Raw genomic sequence first — 15,464 nt, 5'->3', positions numbered from 1 at the left:
GGTGAGGGACCAATCTCCTGTGGTGGCTTTATGCTGTTCCTCAAAAAAACCCCCAAGAACCATTTTCAAATTTCAGCTGGAGCAATGTGTTTTTGGCTCATCCCAAAGACACCTGGGGGTGTTTTACCTGTGCCTGTCCTTTCTGCCCTGTCCTGGTCTCCAGTGGGGGTCTGTCATGCACTGCAGGATGGCTCAAGTCTCACATGCTGTGCCATGACACGGTGTGGTGGCTCTGCCTCCTTCTCCCTGTGTCTGAACCTTCAGTGAGGGCAGCTGATGCACAGTCCTGCCTGTGTGAGGGGAGTGGCTGCCCAGGTGCCTGCATGGAGCCTCCATGAGGGAATTCCCCAGGGGCAGAAGCTTAAGCTCTCAGCCACCCCTTTAAATTCTTGGTAGGAAATCTGTAAGAAACAGCTCTTGCTGAAGAATCTGGCAAAATAACATTTTCTGGGAACTTTATTGGAAATTAAAGCACCCTGGCATAGGTAGGAATGAATTACTTTTAAATGGCTTTTCTTTAAGGAGTGAGAGCTCAAAGACAGTGTCCAAGGTGACTGAATCCTTCTGATGTTTAGAGACAAACCCCATCCTTGCTTGGAGCTGGACCATCTGCCTCAAACAGCAAAGCAAGGCTGCAATCCTGTGGTTTGGCTCTGGTTTCCCTGTGACACATGGGCTAAACAAGGAGCTCTTTCCTGGGTCTCTGCCCATCCTCCCAGCACTCATCCTGAGCATATGTCTGCCATGTGCCATGGCAGGCAGCAAACCCTTCTGTGGTATAGAAATGCTCTTAAACATGTTTACCTTGGTGGGTTTTTATAACTGCTGCGATTAACATTGTGCAAGAAACAAGTTTAACTTTAATTTTCTATATCTTTTATAATAAAGATGTCTTTTCAAAGAATATTGAAACTAAAGCAGTCTCTTTGAATTCAATGATGCTTTTACAGTTTAGCCTCTGCCTTTGATCTTGTATGGAGAGTTTGCTTTGAAAAATTTCTCTGGCCAAGGGCTGAGGTGGGGGAGCTTGCTGGCATTGCAGTGACACCCAGAGGCTGAGAGTGTGCTCTGTGCAGCCACTGAGGGAAGCGTGTGGTCCAGAGAGACTTTTTGTTTTGAGAGCTTTGTCCAATGAGGCTCTGGAGAACAAAGAAATGGTTGTCATCCCCTTCTTGCCTGAAAACTGGTCTGCAAGATAGCAATCTTCTAGCAGAAGTGGGCTTTGAACTCTTTTTCTGAGATCCTGACTTGAAGATTGTATTTCGTTTTTTTGGCTCTGCCAAGAGATGGTTCAGGAATTTTCTGCCATAGTCCCTAAGCCACAGTGATTAACAGTGGTGATGATCAGAATGCATGAACTGACCCACTGTAGTGTTGAAGGGGTATTTTCAAGCCTTTTTTTGTGTAACTCTTGAAATACAGGTCTCTTTCAGGCCCTGTCCAGCACAAACCCTTCTATGTTTCTGTGATTCCTTTCTGTCCTTGCCTAGAGCTGTCCTTGATCTGGAAAGGCTTCCAAAAAAGAGGGAGCCCCTCCAGAGGAATCAGCAGGCTCCATCTCAAAATGTGCATTTTTCAGTGAGCCTTGGAGCTTTTCATCTCTCTGCCTTCTGACCTGTCAGCAGCTGTAGGGGTGCAGTGATCTTGGCAGTGGTTTTTGGGAGCTTTAGGGGAACTTTGGTTCCTGGTTGGTTTATCCAGTGAAGAGTTGGCATAAGAAACACTGAGCCTTTGGGTGTGCAAAGTGAGTATTGTGTTAGATTATTGTGTCCTTACTCAGGGGCAGGAAATGCACTGATATATTGATATATCCAGATTTATTTGGATTTTGCCAATGTCCATCTGGTTGCCTTCCCCTCCCACATCCTGGATTAGTAGGCTCTGGTGTCTGAATTTTCTCTGGAAACAACAGCTCCTGTAACACTTGTGTGTTCAACAGATGCTTGTTGTTTATTCTATTTATTTTATTGCTCTCAGAGCCTGTCTGCTCCAGCCCCCAGCTCCAGGCAGCCAGCTGACTCCTGCTGAGCATGAAGGGCTTTGTGCTTCCTTCAACACTGGGATAAGTCAGCTTCAAACTAGAGCAATAAACAAGCTCATTTTGGGGGCGAGAGGGAGTGGCAGGAGAAGAGGGCTGTGTAAAACTTCCCTGCCTGCTTCAGAACTGGATCTTCACAAGGCTGCCTCATCAGAAAAAGCCTCAGATACCTAATATGCTCAAAATTAGCTGGATTTGACTTTCTTTTTTATCCTGAATGTTGAGGGTGAGGCGGAAAGCCATATGCAGGAAGCAAAGAAGCACAGGTGGAGAATTGTAGGAGGCAGCTGCTGTTTGCTTAGCCAGAAATGCAATGAGTTGCAGATGATGAGTCATTTAAAAATGTGTTTGCAGTGTTCCTGAATGTAGTATTGGAAAAGGGAAGGTGCTGATCACCCTGCATCCATCGGTGTGCTGTGTTGAGCTTTCAAGAACTGATTTCTCAAAACCAACTCTACTGCTGCTCACTGCTGGAAGAGCTACCTCAGGTATATGGATTGGGGGATTTCTGGTGCTGAGCACACTGCAGAGAAGTCATTGTCTGCCATTCTTCAAAAAAAGTAATTCTTCACCTTGGGAAATGGAAAGAGACTGCAGCTGGAGTTAGTGGGTTTTCCCTGTGCCTGTTCTCTGCTGGTGCCTGAGGAGTGCTGCCAGCACGTGCTTCTTCCAAGGCTGCAGTGACAAAGTGTTTCCCTCCTTGCTGAGCAGTCGGTTAAGGCAGGTGAGTGTTTTCTGAACGTGGGAAATAAGGATACTCCCTGATACAAGGGCCACACTGGCTTCCAGTGTCTGGGGACAGGAAGGTTGCAGGCAGCAGGAACTCAGTCTCTCCTTCCATACAGTTCCAGTTCAGTCCCACTTGTGCTAAATGGGCCAGAAGCAAAGGAATGACTTGATAATAGTTTTGCACACAGCATCTACTACAGCTTTCATTTAGCTGGCTTGTGCTCTCTTATCAGCTTGGCTGGATAAAGGTGTGTGCAGCGGATTTGTCACAGAAGAACTGATAAAAAATGACAAAATATTTGTCCAGAGCAGCTGTGGCTGCCCCATCCCAGGCAGTGTTCAAGGCCAGGTTGGACAGGGCTAGGAGCAGCCTGGGGCAGTGGAAGGTGTCCCTGCCCCTGACAGGAGGTAGCACAGGAGCAGTTTAAGGTCTCACCTTCCCTCTGCCCTCGTCCTGTGAGCAGCACCACGGTGCTCTCCTGGCCAAAGTGAGGCTGGTCATGCCCCAGACACTCAGACTCCAGGCTCTCAAAAAAAAAACAAGTTCAAGTTTTACATTCCAACACACCACTTGAAATTTCCTCTTTTAACCAGAAAAGGAGCTTAAGGAAACTCCCTAAGCCATTGGGCATTTACACAGGGATCTCTGTACATGTAATTCTGCAGTGTCATTAGTTCTGTATTTGAACAATCTTCTAATCCCATGTGCTTGTTAGAAAGTCAAAGCTGTTCCAAACTTTTAGTTGTACAAACCAGCCAAATTTAGTTTCAGTCTGCCCTCGGCTGAACAGCTGCCTCGTAGAACAGCTTTGGTTACTTTCTTATCTTGTGCTGCCAACAAGGCTCATCTCTGAGCCAGGACCTTACTTTAGTTCTGGAGACATCCATGTTTTCAGTCAACTTTATTGATAAAATATGTTTACTGTACAGTACACAATTCTAGCCATAAATCCTTTTCAAGCCATCTGCATTACAAAAATAACAGGTATGCAATGAAAAATAGTCACTCCACACACTGTGAAGGCTCTTTAAAATCCTACAGTGATCAGGGCAGGGGACTGAAAGGGGAGACGTATCAAATGTGAAGACTAAGAGTAGATAAATTAAGTCACTTTTTCTTTTTAATTTACAAAAATAAACACTACTCAAGCATTATTTCCTAATAGAGCAACCTCAAAGTACTGCCACAGACCAACAACCCTCTTCTGTATTCGGAAGCCAAACCAGAAGTCAGCCACGAAGCTGAATTCAGCATCAAATGGATAGAAATGCCTCTTGACACCAGTGCATGGCTGAAAAGATGCTTCTAGAAACAAGAACTTCAACAACTGAACCCAAAATTTCTTGTAAGTTTGCAACAACAGAACACTCCAGTGAAAAAACATGTTGCTTCTGCTAAGTCAGAAGCTTGCAAGCCATGGCAGAAATGCAAAATCTATATTAGAGAAGTACCAGCGAAGCTTTACAGATAATATAAAAGCAGACAAGAATATTTTGTGCTTGAGCTAAAATGTTCCCTCAGAATTTCCCCATGGCTGTTTCACAAGTCTAGAAATGGCCATAACTTTTTTCCATGCATGTGAATGTCCTCATTGTGTTCCTCAGCCTAGCAAGAAGCCAAGGTGCTCTGCAGAGAAGCAGCAGCTTTTCCATTTCTAAAGCAGCCTGTGAGAATGTGGAGGCCTGATTCACCTGTCCTGTCAGCATGTGTATTAATTCACTGAAAAGCAGTATTTACTGCCTGCTAATGCTCCTTTCTCACTTATTTTCTCTTAAAAGCACCACGGGAAGGAGCAACAACAGAGAGAACAGAACAAAGGTACTGAGCTGCTCCTAAGTCAGTTCAGTGCCACTGGAAGCTCTCCCTTCGGCCTGTGGAACATTTAACTCGAACTCAGGGAAGCTGTGCTGGGGCACAGGAAGCTGCATTGAAGCTGGCATGCTTGGAAGTGTTGGATGCTTAGTTCCTTCTGTGTTGCTGTGACTGAAAATCAAACTTGACTAAGTGGTGGTTGATTTCAGGATAGCTCAGCTCACGTTGCTTGGTGGGTTATTAAACAGCCAGAATGTGAAACTGTGGGTGGCAGCTGTAGCTCCACAGTTTTCTGTAGCTGACAGCTTTCACTCTGCTGAACTCACTTGAAAACCTTCTTGATGACTAGTTAGTACTGGAGAAAGGAAAATTAAGACTACTAATTGCAGGCTGCCAGCTCTGCCATGAAGCTGCTTCCTCCTTCCTCCACCCCCATTTCTGCTGCCACTGCTTTTGTGCTTTCCAGTTACCATTCCTCACTCAGGAAGTTTGGGCAGGCAACTGGAGAAGAAAGACACAGGACTTGTGTGGTTTCTTACTGACAGAGAACTGAGCTGGATTTGCCCTCTGAAAGGTAAAAGCTGAGGCAGAATTGTATTGCTCCTGTGTTCCTGAGAACAACACAGCGGGAACAGCTCTTCCCATGTTCTCACAATACAATTCAGTGCACATATTTGAAAGAATCTTGCTTAATTTAAAAACTCCAAGCTACTGATTGACAGCATTCCTTACATTTAAAAACTGGCCTGTATTTTAAAGCGATACCTCAAGGCTAAATGACAGAAATCCTTAAATTTTATGCTGCCTGTGTGCCCCTCCCATCAAAGAGGTTTGTTGCAAAATGAGAAGTTATTAAAACCAAAACAAAAGGAAAAAATGCTATGTGGATCATGCACAGAGCAAATTCATAAGTTACTACTTTCTAAGGCAGAGATTAGACTTGAAATCTTACCTTTATTATCTAAGAGTTGCACTGAACTTTGTATGAGCAATAATTTATATAAATTACTTGAAATCTCACCTTTAATCTGTAAAACAAGTTCATATAAAAAGAATTTGCAATTCAGCAAGTGCATTAATCCATTTCCTACTGAGGTTAGGTCTATGGCAATCAATCTGTCACTGAGGGTATTGCAGAACACCAGCTGAATTTATGTCACACAGTGTAAAAGCCACTGAGCTGGAGTTGGGTGTATCCTCTTGCTGGTGCCCTATTCAGTAACAAGTGCTTGACCAGTGCCCCCTGATGCTCCATTGGTTTAAGTGTGCAACTGAAGCTTGCTGATTCCCAGAGTCCTTAGCTCTTCCTCAGGCTCAGATCACTGCTTGTCACTAATCCTGACAGGGACGTGCTCTCTGATCCATCGTCTTTCTTGAGGTTCAGAAACGATTCTCTAGTGATTTGAAGAATTTCTCTCAAGCCTTTGTTTTCTTGCTAAACCAGAGAGTGAAAAATACATTAGTAGGACTCCAGAAGGATACCAGGTAAAGCCTCCCCTCTACTCCAAACTAATGCATAAGGAGTGAAACACTGACTTGAAATCAGTGCTGTGTCATCTTCTCCAAGGGAGCACATGAGGTTTCTGACCCTCCTGCTCTCTTGGATGGGCTTTAAGCACCCCTCCTGGAGATTAGGCTGCAGTGGTGCTTCCCCTGCTCCAGCAAGGCAAGGGTAACACAACAGCAGTGAGTGGCTGGGACAGTAACACCATCAAACACCTGGAAGGATCTTGACTCCCTTTAACATCTGTGCTCTGCAGCTTTCTCCTCACCTCGAGCTGGCTGATGCGCTCCTGCTCTTTGCAGCCGTGCCTTTCGTCCACCTCGATGGCTTTTCTCATCACCGCTGCCATCTCTGTAATTTGGTCCACGTGCACTTGCAGCTCCTGAGATACAATATTCGGTAATATCTTAGTGATACATTTTCTGCATTATTAAAAAAGCAAAGCATTAAGTGTCGTTTAGCTGCTGTGACATTTTTTATCACAGATCTCAATTTTGGAAAACAAATTCTCTCTAACTTTACAGTGTGGGCAGCCCCAGTGGTCCTGTTTATTTAAATAAATCTGGTTTGCCTCACAGTGGAATCTGAGAGAGGCTTAACCAGCTGTGAACCCTGGCCTCAAAACAGCTGCAAGATGGTGCTGTGCTTGCCCTGACCAGGCCCTCCTGTGCAGCAGGAACTGATGTGTGTTATTTTGGATATGCAAAACAACTCCACTCCTGTGAGAACAGCAGGGAAAGCCACATTCTTTCCAGGTGTTTGAAACTGGATCTCCAGTACCAGTCCATGGACAGGCATTTTTCTCTAAAAAAGAGCAGGTGCAGTGGTCGTCCTTACTATGTGATATACTACAAAACTCATACCTGTCCTCCACTCTCTATTTTAGATACTTTTGCTTGACTCCACATCCAATTCCAGCTTATGGGCTGTGGACTTCAGAGGTTCAGGATAAGGGTCACTGCTTCCTTTCCCTGCAATGCTATGTGAGAAGCCTGTGCCCCTCTGGCATTCACTGCTCAGTTAAGCCAAACAGTTTAAAGGTATTTCCAACAGCTTTCCTTTTTCAACTTGTCTTTTATTCCAACTCTGCTGTGATGCCAGTCTAGTTGTGCCTGACCTGGCCTTTGGACAAAATCCACAATATTTATTGGCTAGTATCAAGAAAAGCAGAACAGGAGGGCTGAAATGAAGGACTGCAGAGACTAAAGCTAAATCCCACATTTAAATGATGAATTTGATGGGAGATCTATACAACTGGCAGATGATCAGCTTGCCTTTAAACTACCACAAAGAACTGCCTCAGCTGGAATCATAATGAATCATCTGACCAAAACAAATACCCTTTCCCCTCTGCCATTCCAATTGCCCAAGCTATAATTTAGCAGTTGTTAAATGCCCACTCTTAATGTGAGGGGGCAGGGAAGAACTTGCTGAAAATCTTTATTTTCTTCTCAGTTCCTAGTACAGGTGATGACATGAAATATATTTTTTTAAGAACTCCCAAATTTAGCTTGACAGGATGCTATGGTCAGGCAAGGATGCACCCTGGAGAAGGACTGGTAGGAGCTGTGGGTTTCAGATATTCTGCTGCTCTCCCTGCTTTCACAGCTCAATACAACTGATCAATACAACTTTGGGGCTGTTCCAAAGTCACTGATGGTAGGTCAGACCCCAACACCAACACCAAACTGGAAGGTTCTGCTCTGGAAGGCACATGTGGAAAACAGAAAGAAGATTGCAGTGACAGTGAAAGCCTCTGTGTGTGAAATCTCTCTCTCTCATACACATGGGGTATTTTTCTCTCTAAAGAGAGAAAACCAAAAAGGGGCTGCACCCATTTGAGGGCCTTGTTTCAGCTGAGCAAATTCAAACAGCACACTTAGATCAGGGTCACTGCTACCAACACACACTTTTCTCTTGCACACAACACCAACAGACACTGTTGTTCTATTTAAAGGAGGTGCTTCTTCATCTGCAGCAATCAATGCTCCTGTAATAATCTGTAAACAGGCACTAAAATAACAGCTGGCACTCAGGAAAATAGCATTACTGGGAACAGGGAGCTTAACTCCTTGGGTATAATGGATTTTTTGCTTAACAAGAGAGAGGTATTTAAAAAGTGTTTCAACATTGTTCAATCTTCTGAATGTGAAGCTTGAGCTAGAAAATGAATAATGAAATTCCAGAAATCCTACGTGTCAGGATAAGGGTGATAAATCTTTTTCATCAGGCATTCATGAAGGAAGAGGTTTAATGAAAATGTTGAAGCCCAAATCTCCTGTTCCAATTACATTGTGAGATGTTATTTTTTCTTTTTTTGTTTTTTTTTCCTGCCTTTCCATTGAAGTGCTCCTAAATGAACTGTCACAGTCCATTTCAGGATGGATTTCATTTTACTCCTCTTGTGTTGGCTCTCTTGAAGCTGGAGCAGGTGCTATACCATATTATGAGGTAACTTCTGTTGAAAATTATTTTTATCTGTCATTTTTCAAGATTTTATGTTAAAGATAAAGTTCTAATCCAATAATATTTTTTCATACCAATGGCAATAATTACACACATAGGATGCTGTAAGCAGGCAAGAAAGAATCAAATTCTTAAATTCTGTTTTCCCAGTAAGCAGACCCTAAATTTGCTTTGCAAACTTAAATTAGCTGAGGAGGAAGATTATTAAACACTTAGAACATGTTTGTCCACACAAATGATTATGTTTTGATAATGATATTGTCTAATGATTATATTTTCAATGAAATGTAATATTTTGCTAAAAAGCTCCTGTTTAGATCTGTCAGTGACCCAGATTAATGAATTCCCCCAAAATTTAAAAGTCCTTTTGACTAATAAATAACTGAACATATACTTGTGTTTCCTGCTTCATCCAGTTAATCAATAGTCAAAAGGACTTTTAATTTTTTTTAAATTTATTTACAATATTTAGGGGGAAAAAATTAAATATTGAATTAAAAAAAGCTCGCTCCTCCTACTCTCCCTAAGCAGAGGTTTATTAATGATTTGTTGGTGTCACAAGCATAAATTAAAGCTAGTCTAAAAGCCTGACAATTACTAACCTCTGGCAGTGTAACAGGGCAGTTGCCTTAAAGACTGAAGTGAAACAAAAGAAAATTAAGCAAATGCAGTAATGAAATGCTACCTGTTTAAAGTTCTAATAAATGACAAGGTTGACTCACTCAATTGATAGTTTCCTGATTGTGCTATATGGGGTGGATTATACAAATTAAGGCTCATTTGTAGTACAATAGCATAAAAACTGCCATGAAGTGAGCTTTGAATTGATTCCCTACAAACTAAGGTTAACTAAAAAACAAAGCAAAAACCCTCAATGAAGTCATTACCTTGGAATGTTGCTCTTTTAACTTCATTATTATACTTGGGTCATCCTTTTTGCTCGCCATAAGCAACCTAAACATCTGTTCTCTGTACTTGCTCATGATGAGCTCCAGAGCTGACTGGTGCTCCTCGAGAGACGTGCGCAGCTCTGCCAACAGAATTCAAAATGCAGGTAAGAGTTTAGCACAGAGAACCAAATCAGAATGCACAAGGATTTCAGCCTGAGAAAACTGAAATGAGCCCAAAGCTGAGTGTCCCCGCTCCCTGCATCATGAAATCTACACAGGCTCTGCAAATGGCTTTGATGCTGATCAGCCTGGGCAAAATCCTGGTCAGTAACAAAGAGTCTTTTGTTGGTGTGACTTCGTGTTCAGTCCCTGTGGCTGACAAAAGCCAGCTGGAGTGTGGCTGAGCAGCTTCACCCCAGCCACTACAAGCCACGCTGTACAAAAGGCAGGAAGGAGTTCACAGATCTGTCTTAATCTGAGCTTGGTAAAACCAGAGTTGAAAAATGCTTCTGTTCATAATATACTGAGTCAAAGGATAAATACTGCCCGAAATAAGGCAAGACTCATCTGAATTGAGATCACTGAATCCTTTGCTGAGTGGAGCTGTTAGAATATCTAAGACTTTCTTGGAGGAACAGTGCATTCCTAGTGTACAGAATACCAGAAGGAATTATACTTCTCTACTTACACTGTGACTTGTCCTGACTGTTCCTATTATTTTCAGCAGTCATTAAACACTTCTCCAAAAAAATGCCCATATTGCAGAATAAAGTTCTATTTATCTCCTCACTGGTGCTGGACATTAGGTAAAGACCAAAAAACACAATTTTTACCAAATCTCTCTTCAAAAGTCCCAGAGGCTGAGACTTTAGGACTCTTGAATTTAATTTTGATCAGTTAAACTGACAAATGGAAATTAGAAGAAAATATTTCTTCTACAGCTCTGTTTTGAAAAGAGATCAGTGGTAAAACTCCGTTTCCAGTGATTCAGGCTGCAGCTTGAAAAGGGTAGAATAGTCATAATTTACCTTTGTTTTCCTGTTGCAATTCCCTAATCTGTCTGTTTTCCTGCTGGATACCCATCACTAGAGTAGACCGAGGGCGATGTCTTGCTACTTCATTGAGCTCTTGGATTTCCTCCTGGTACTGGTTATTACAAAAACAAACCAACAAGGTACAGCATATTTGATTAACCAAAGGCAGGTATTACTCAGCAGGTCACAAAGCACCAGTTCTACTGTCACTCACAGTCTGTAACCAGGAAGACAATGCTTGCTTTTAAATAATAATATCAAACACACACACCAGAAGGTGTTGCAGACATCCTGTCCTTTAGAGACACAAAAGCATCACCTTAGATGTGTGTTGTGGATGCTATTTAACCTTCAGTTAATGCAAGCCAAGTTCACCATCAGGCAATTTAAAACACATAGAGATGTGGTAAAGACAAACCATGAGGTACTAACCTCCTGACATTTACTGTGGCTTCCCAAAACCTTAAGCCACTAGGCTGTGCGGGTACAAGTCACTCGGGCCCAAGTCAATGGATCCTGACTCCCAACACATGGGAACATGTGATACTCTTGATCTGAAGCCACGAAGCCTCTGCATGCCTAGTTTTACAGGGCTGAATTGCATGCAGGGTGTTATAATTTTATAGGCCCATTAACATATCTTGGGTTCACTAAAGTGACAGGATGGACTCCCATATGGAAAGTCACAAGACACCTTTACATTTTCCCAAGAGTTGTCTTGTGAAATTCACACTCAATCTAACAACACGCCTTGAGCAGCTCAACATCAGAACAGAAGTGAGCACAAAGAAGCCCAAGAGGCTATTTTGGAAACAAAGTAAGACAAAGTATTCTGAACAGAAGAAAACATGTCAGAGACCCTGTATGATTAAATGGGCATGCTGAAATTAATAAAATTGTGTAGTATTGCATTGGAGAGCAAACCAAGAGACACCACAGAGTGGTTTGTAAGATACCAAGCCCATTTCTACCAGCATTCTTCAAATAAATGCTTGTTCTCATTTTTAAACTGGAGTAACTGTGAAAATGTTTTCACAGTCTCAAACTACATAAACAAGCTATTTTTAGATGACAGCCACACCCCTACTAAAACACCCAGTCTGCACTAGAGGATGACCCCAGCAGCCGCTCACTCCGTGCTGCACAGAATCCCCGGAGCCAGAATGCTGCAGTGCCAGGACAGGCAGGGCTGGAGAGCAGACCTGTTTCATGGCCTCCACCCGCTTGTTGAGCGCCGTGGTCTGCTCGATGAGCGCCTCGGCCGCGCTGTCGTGCTCCCTCAGCCGCTCCACCAGCGCCTTCGCGTCCGCCAGCGCCTTCTCGATGGTGCAGCTCATTTCTGAACGGGACAAAGGCAGCGCTGGCACCCTGCGCCTCGGCACAGCGCAGCCACCAGAGGCAGGGCAGCACGGCAAAGCTGGGCAGAGCCCTGCTTCTGGCAGAGTGACACAGAAAGTGAAAGAATGTTGCATCAACTCATTCATTTTAGTGCCACTTTTTTGTAATTTGCCCTCCTAACAGATATAGTTCAGGGTAACTGAGGTATAAATCCAGCACAAAAGAGAATGCTGAAGGATTACAGTGGCCTGGAAAATTCTGATGACTTAAATCAGCAGAGAGGGAGCAGCTCAAACTGATGGAGTAGAGAAAATTGCTCAGGGAAGGTTCAGAAGACAAAAGGCTCGTGTTTTGTTCAAGTCTCTAACTGAACACAAGCATCGCTGCGTGGAATGGAACTGTGACATTTTCAGAGCATGGAGAGAGACAGCAACTCAGCTAATGAAAAGAAGCAACTGCACCCTTTAAACATCGCCCTTCCACCTGCAGCACTTGTTCACAGGAACTGCAGATTGCCAGAACTGGCAAACTTGCAAAATGCTTGTGTCTATTGCAAACACTACTGGCCTTTAAACTGCATTTTTCCATATTCATGCTTGGTAGGTTGAGTTTCAAGACCAAGATTTTCAGTCTATGTTTTTATTTTCTTTTAAGGAACCTTGGACTTAGATTTCCTTTTCAGTAGACTATTTAAACTCCTTGAACAGTCTTCAGCAATCAAACAGCAGCGATAGAGGCTTATAGGATTTATGGGCCTTGTTGATATCAGGCTTAATATTTGGTTTAGGAAATGTTCTAAGGTACTGAAAGAATCTATTAAATCCATTTCTTAGCCAGGCTATTTGCAAAAGTAAAGATTTTTGTAAGCATTAAAGATTATTGAGTCTTTCCTCAGCTACATGAAAAGAAAAATCACTTCAGGTTGATTTTCTAACTTTCTCAGGTACCTTTACAAATCATAGCCCAGGATCTTAAGCTAAATGGAAAGAAATCCTCAAATTTGCCTCAGCTGACCTTTTGCTCCTATCCCAGGTAAGCAGCAGAAGGAAGGATATTTCAAACACAAGACATTTTACCTGTGTGTTCTGGGACTCACATGCTATCAAAAGCATCAGCACTCTGGCATGTGCAGGTTTGCTGTTTATCAGACAACGGTGGCATTTCACTTTCCATAGGATGTCTCTGAGACAGCCAGGCCCCCAGCAGAGTGCTGGGCTATCACAGGCGCTTGATTTATTCACCCTGACTTAGCACTTGGAGCTATACCACATGGAAAGGAAGCACACTGCACTGTTTTTAGAGATCTGCTTTTCTTGCTCCTCCCTCCAGTTAGATCTCTACAGAAACGTCCCAGACAAAAGATGACCTTCCCCACTAACTGGCTGAACTGCTGCAGAAATTGATTCAGTGAGATCCATGCTGCTGCTGAAGAGCAGCCTTTAATTCAGCTCGCTCTCCAGGAATTCTCTGACCAGTATAAACAAAGCCTCTGAGGCCTCTACATGAGCTGGGAATGCATTTGGCATACAGACTACAATGCACTTAACACCTCTGACAATTTGTCTGCATCCACATAAATTTTTAAACAGCATCTGTTTAATAGATGCACTTTCTTGTTTTTGCCCCAGCCCAACCATGTCAGAGGAAAGGAAGTTTGTTTGTGGCAAAGGCACTGATGTTTCTTTTCACAGGGAATGTGCTGGCAAAGGTGTGTGGAATACAGCCCCAAAAATTCTGCAGTCACTGTCCCCTGTCAGGCCAGGGCCCAGCTCCAGTTTTCAGGCAGCATTGGTACCTCAAAAAGCAGAATCACTGTTTGTATCATAGTGATTCACAGTGGCTCCAAACCATGGCTAGGATACATTTCAGAATCCAAGACACTGGTCCTAATCCTTGAATCTTAAAATGCTCTCTGGCTGCCTGTGAAAAACAAAACCTTTGCCTGATCCTGAAACTGAGCTAAATCCGTGAGTCAGCCTGGACATTAGGGAGGTGGAAAAAACTCCAAGTAATCACTAATATAATTGATTTAAGCAAATCCTTATCGTGTATTATTTTTTATGAGCATGACTAGGTGAGCTGAAGTTAATGATTCCTGAGCCCTGCCCTACAGAGATGCCCAGGTGCACAGATGCTGCAAGGCTGCTCGTTACTGCAGCCGTGTCAACAGGTAGCAGAGCCCCAAGTCACCCAGCAACACTCCTACTGGACACGGTCACTTCCTGCTATTTGCTAATGCCTTTCATCACCAAATTAAACACCAAAAAACAACACCAAAGAATAAAGATCTCCGTGCGACCACCGCCTTCTCCTAACTTTCTGCCTCTTTTTTTTCCTTTTTTTATCCTTACTGGAAGCCGCCTTTTCCCACAGCTTGTGGGTTCTGTTACCACGGAGACCAGCTTGGGAGCGCTGAGCCAGATTGCAATTTCCAAGGAATTCCAAGGAATTTAGGCTGGTGCAAAGGTCCCGGCGCGACAGGAGCATCCCGGGGGTGTCACCGCCGCACTCCCGCCGTGACAGATGCCGGGCTGTCCCCTCCCGGTGCGACAGCGGCGTCCCGGGGGTGTCACCGCCCGTAGCGTCGCCTCCCGCCCCCAAAACGCGGCGCCACCGCCACGCTGAGGGGCGACACCGGCGCCTGTCGTGACACCGGCGCGAGCCGACACACGTGAGGGGTCCCGGGCCCGGCCCGGCCCGCGGCTCTGAGGCGGGGGCAAGGGGCGTCCTGCTCCTTCACGCCCCCGGCCGTGGGGCGTCCCCACGCAAGTCTGCCCGCGCTCCCGATCGCCCGGCGGCGGCCACAGCGGCAACCCCCCGCCGTGTCCCCGAACCCCTCCACCGAACTCACTCATGCCCGGGGCTCCGGCCGCGCCGGGGGTGCGCCCGCACCGGCCCCGACCGATGTCAAATGGCGGCGCGAGGGGAGGCCGGCGCGTCCCGTCCCCGCCAGGGGGCGCCGTGCGGCGGGGGCGGTACCGGCCGCTCGCCGCTCTCGCGAGAACATGCCCCTCCGCGGCCGCCGGCTCCAAATCTCGCGAGACAACGCCCGCCTCCTCCAGATGCTGGGTCCTGCAGGTGTGAGGAGGGTGCCGAGGCAAACCTCGGGATCTGTGGTCATTTGTACATCAGCAGCTCTAGCGGCACACGCAGGATTAAGCAGTTGCACTATCAATAGATTTAGGTTGGGTATTGGGAAGAAATTCTTCCCTGTGAGGGTGCTGAGGCCTCAGGGTGCCCAGAGAAGCTGTGACTACCTCATTCCTGACGATGTCCAAGGCCAGGCTGGATGGGGCTCTGAGCAAGCTGGAATAGTGGAAAGTGTCCCTGTCCATGGCAGGGGGGATGGACCCGGATGGAGTAGTAGGGTCCCTCGCAGGCCAGGGCGTTGTGTGATTCCATGTTTGTATTGTTGTCCCATCTTTTAAGAAAAAAAGGGAGACAGTCACAAAATGATGGGGCAGCGTGGCTGAGAGCCATCAAGGGTAAAGTCAGTAACAGGGGTAAAGTTAATGCCGGCGATCGCAAGCACCGACCCCCTCCTAAAAACAGACCCCAGACTCAAATGGGGAGAACTTCGGCTGCGCACTGATGAGCGTGAGAAGCCACAGACACACCCAGCAAACGGGGTTGAGTACTAATTAACAGGCAA

General features: G+C 45.0%; 1 protein-coding gene across 2 annotated transcripts; it reads right to left on the bottom strand.

The window, feature by feature from the left end:
• Positions 1 to 104: 104 nt before the first annotated feature.
• Positions 105 to 14,814, bottom strand: FGFR1OP2 (FGFR1 oncogene partner 2). Of its 2 annotated transcripts, none has more exons than XM_074539175.1 (6): positions 14,664 to 14,814; positions 11,677 to 11,813; positions 10,469 to 10,586; positions 9,438 to 9,580; positions 6,353 to 6,466; positions 105 to 6,015 (listed from the first exon to the last, which is right to left on the bottom strand). In XM_074539175.1, exons 1-6 carry the CDS (start codon positions 14,665 to 14,667, stop codon positions 5,878 to 5,880), a joined length of 654 nt encoding a protein of 217 aa, XP_074395276.1. In that variant the 5' UTR covers positions 14,668 to 14,814; the 3' UTR covers positions 105 to 5,877. The 2 variants fall into 2 exon arrangements, with proteins under 2 accessions (XP_074395276.1, XP_074395275.1); XM_074539174.1 differs by having other exon boundaries at positions 11,677 to 11,909; positions 14,664 to 14,785.
• Between the last annotated feature and the right edge of the window lie 650 nt (positions 14,815 to 15,464).

This window comes from Zonotrichia albicollis, chromosome 4 (genome assembly GCF_047830755.1).
Source record: "Zonotrichia albicollis isolate bZonAlb1 chromosome 4, bZonAlb1.hap1, whole genome shotgun sequence".
Lineage (NCBI taxonomy): Eukaryota > Metazoa > Chordata > Aves > Passeriformes > Passerellidae > Zonotrichia > Zonotrichia albicollis.
This window is presented reverse-complemented; position numbering and strand designations above follow the sequence as displayed.

Bases quoted from the DNA above. Each gene is read 5' to 3' on its own strand.
- FGFR1OP2 (XM_074539174.1), bottom strand. The intron at 6,467-9,437 runs GTAATGACTTCA...ATTGTATCTCAG, and splicing joins TAAAAGAGCAACATTCCAAG to GAGCTGCAAGTGCACGTGGA. The intron at 6,016-6,352 runs GTGAGGAGAAAG...TCTCTGGTTTAG, and splicing joins AGCGCATCAGCCAGCTCGAG to CAAGAAAACAAAGGCTTGAG.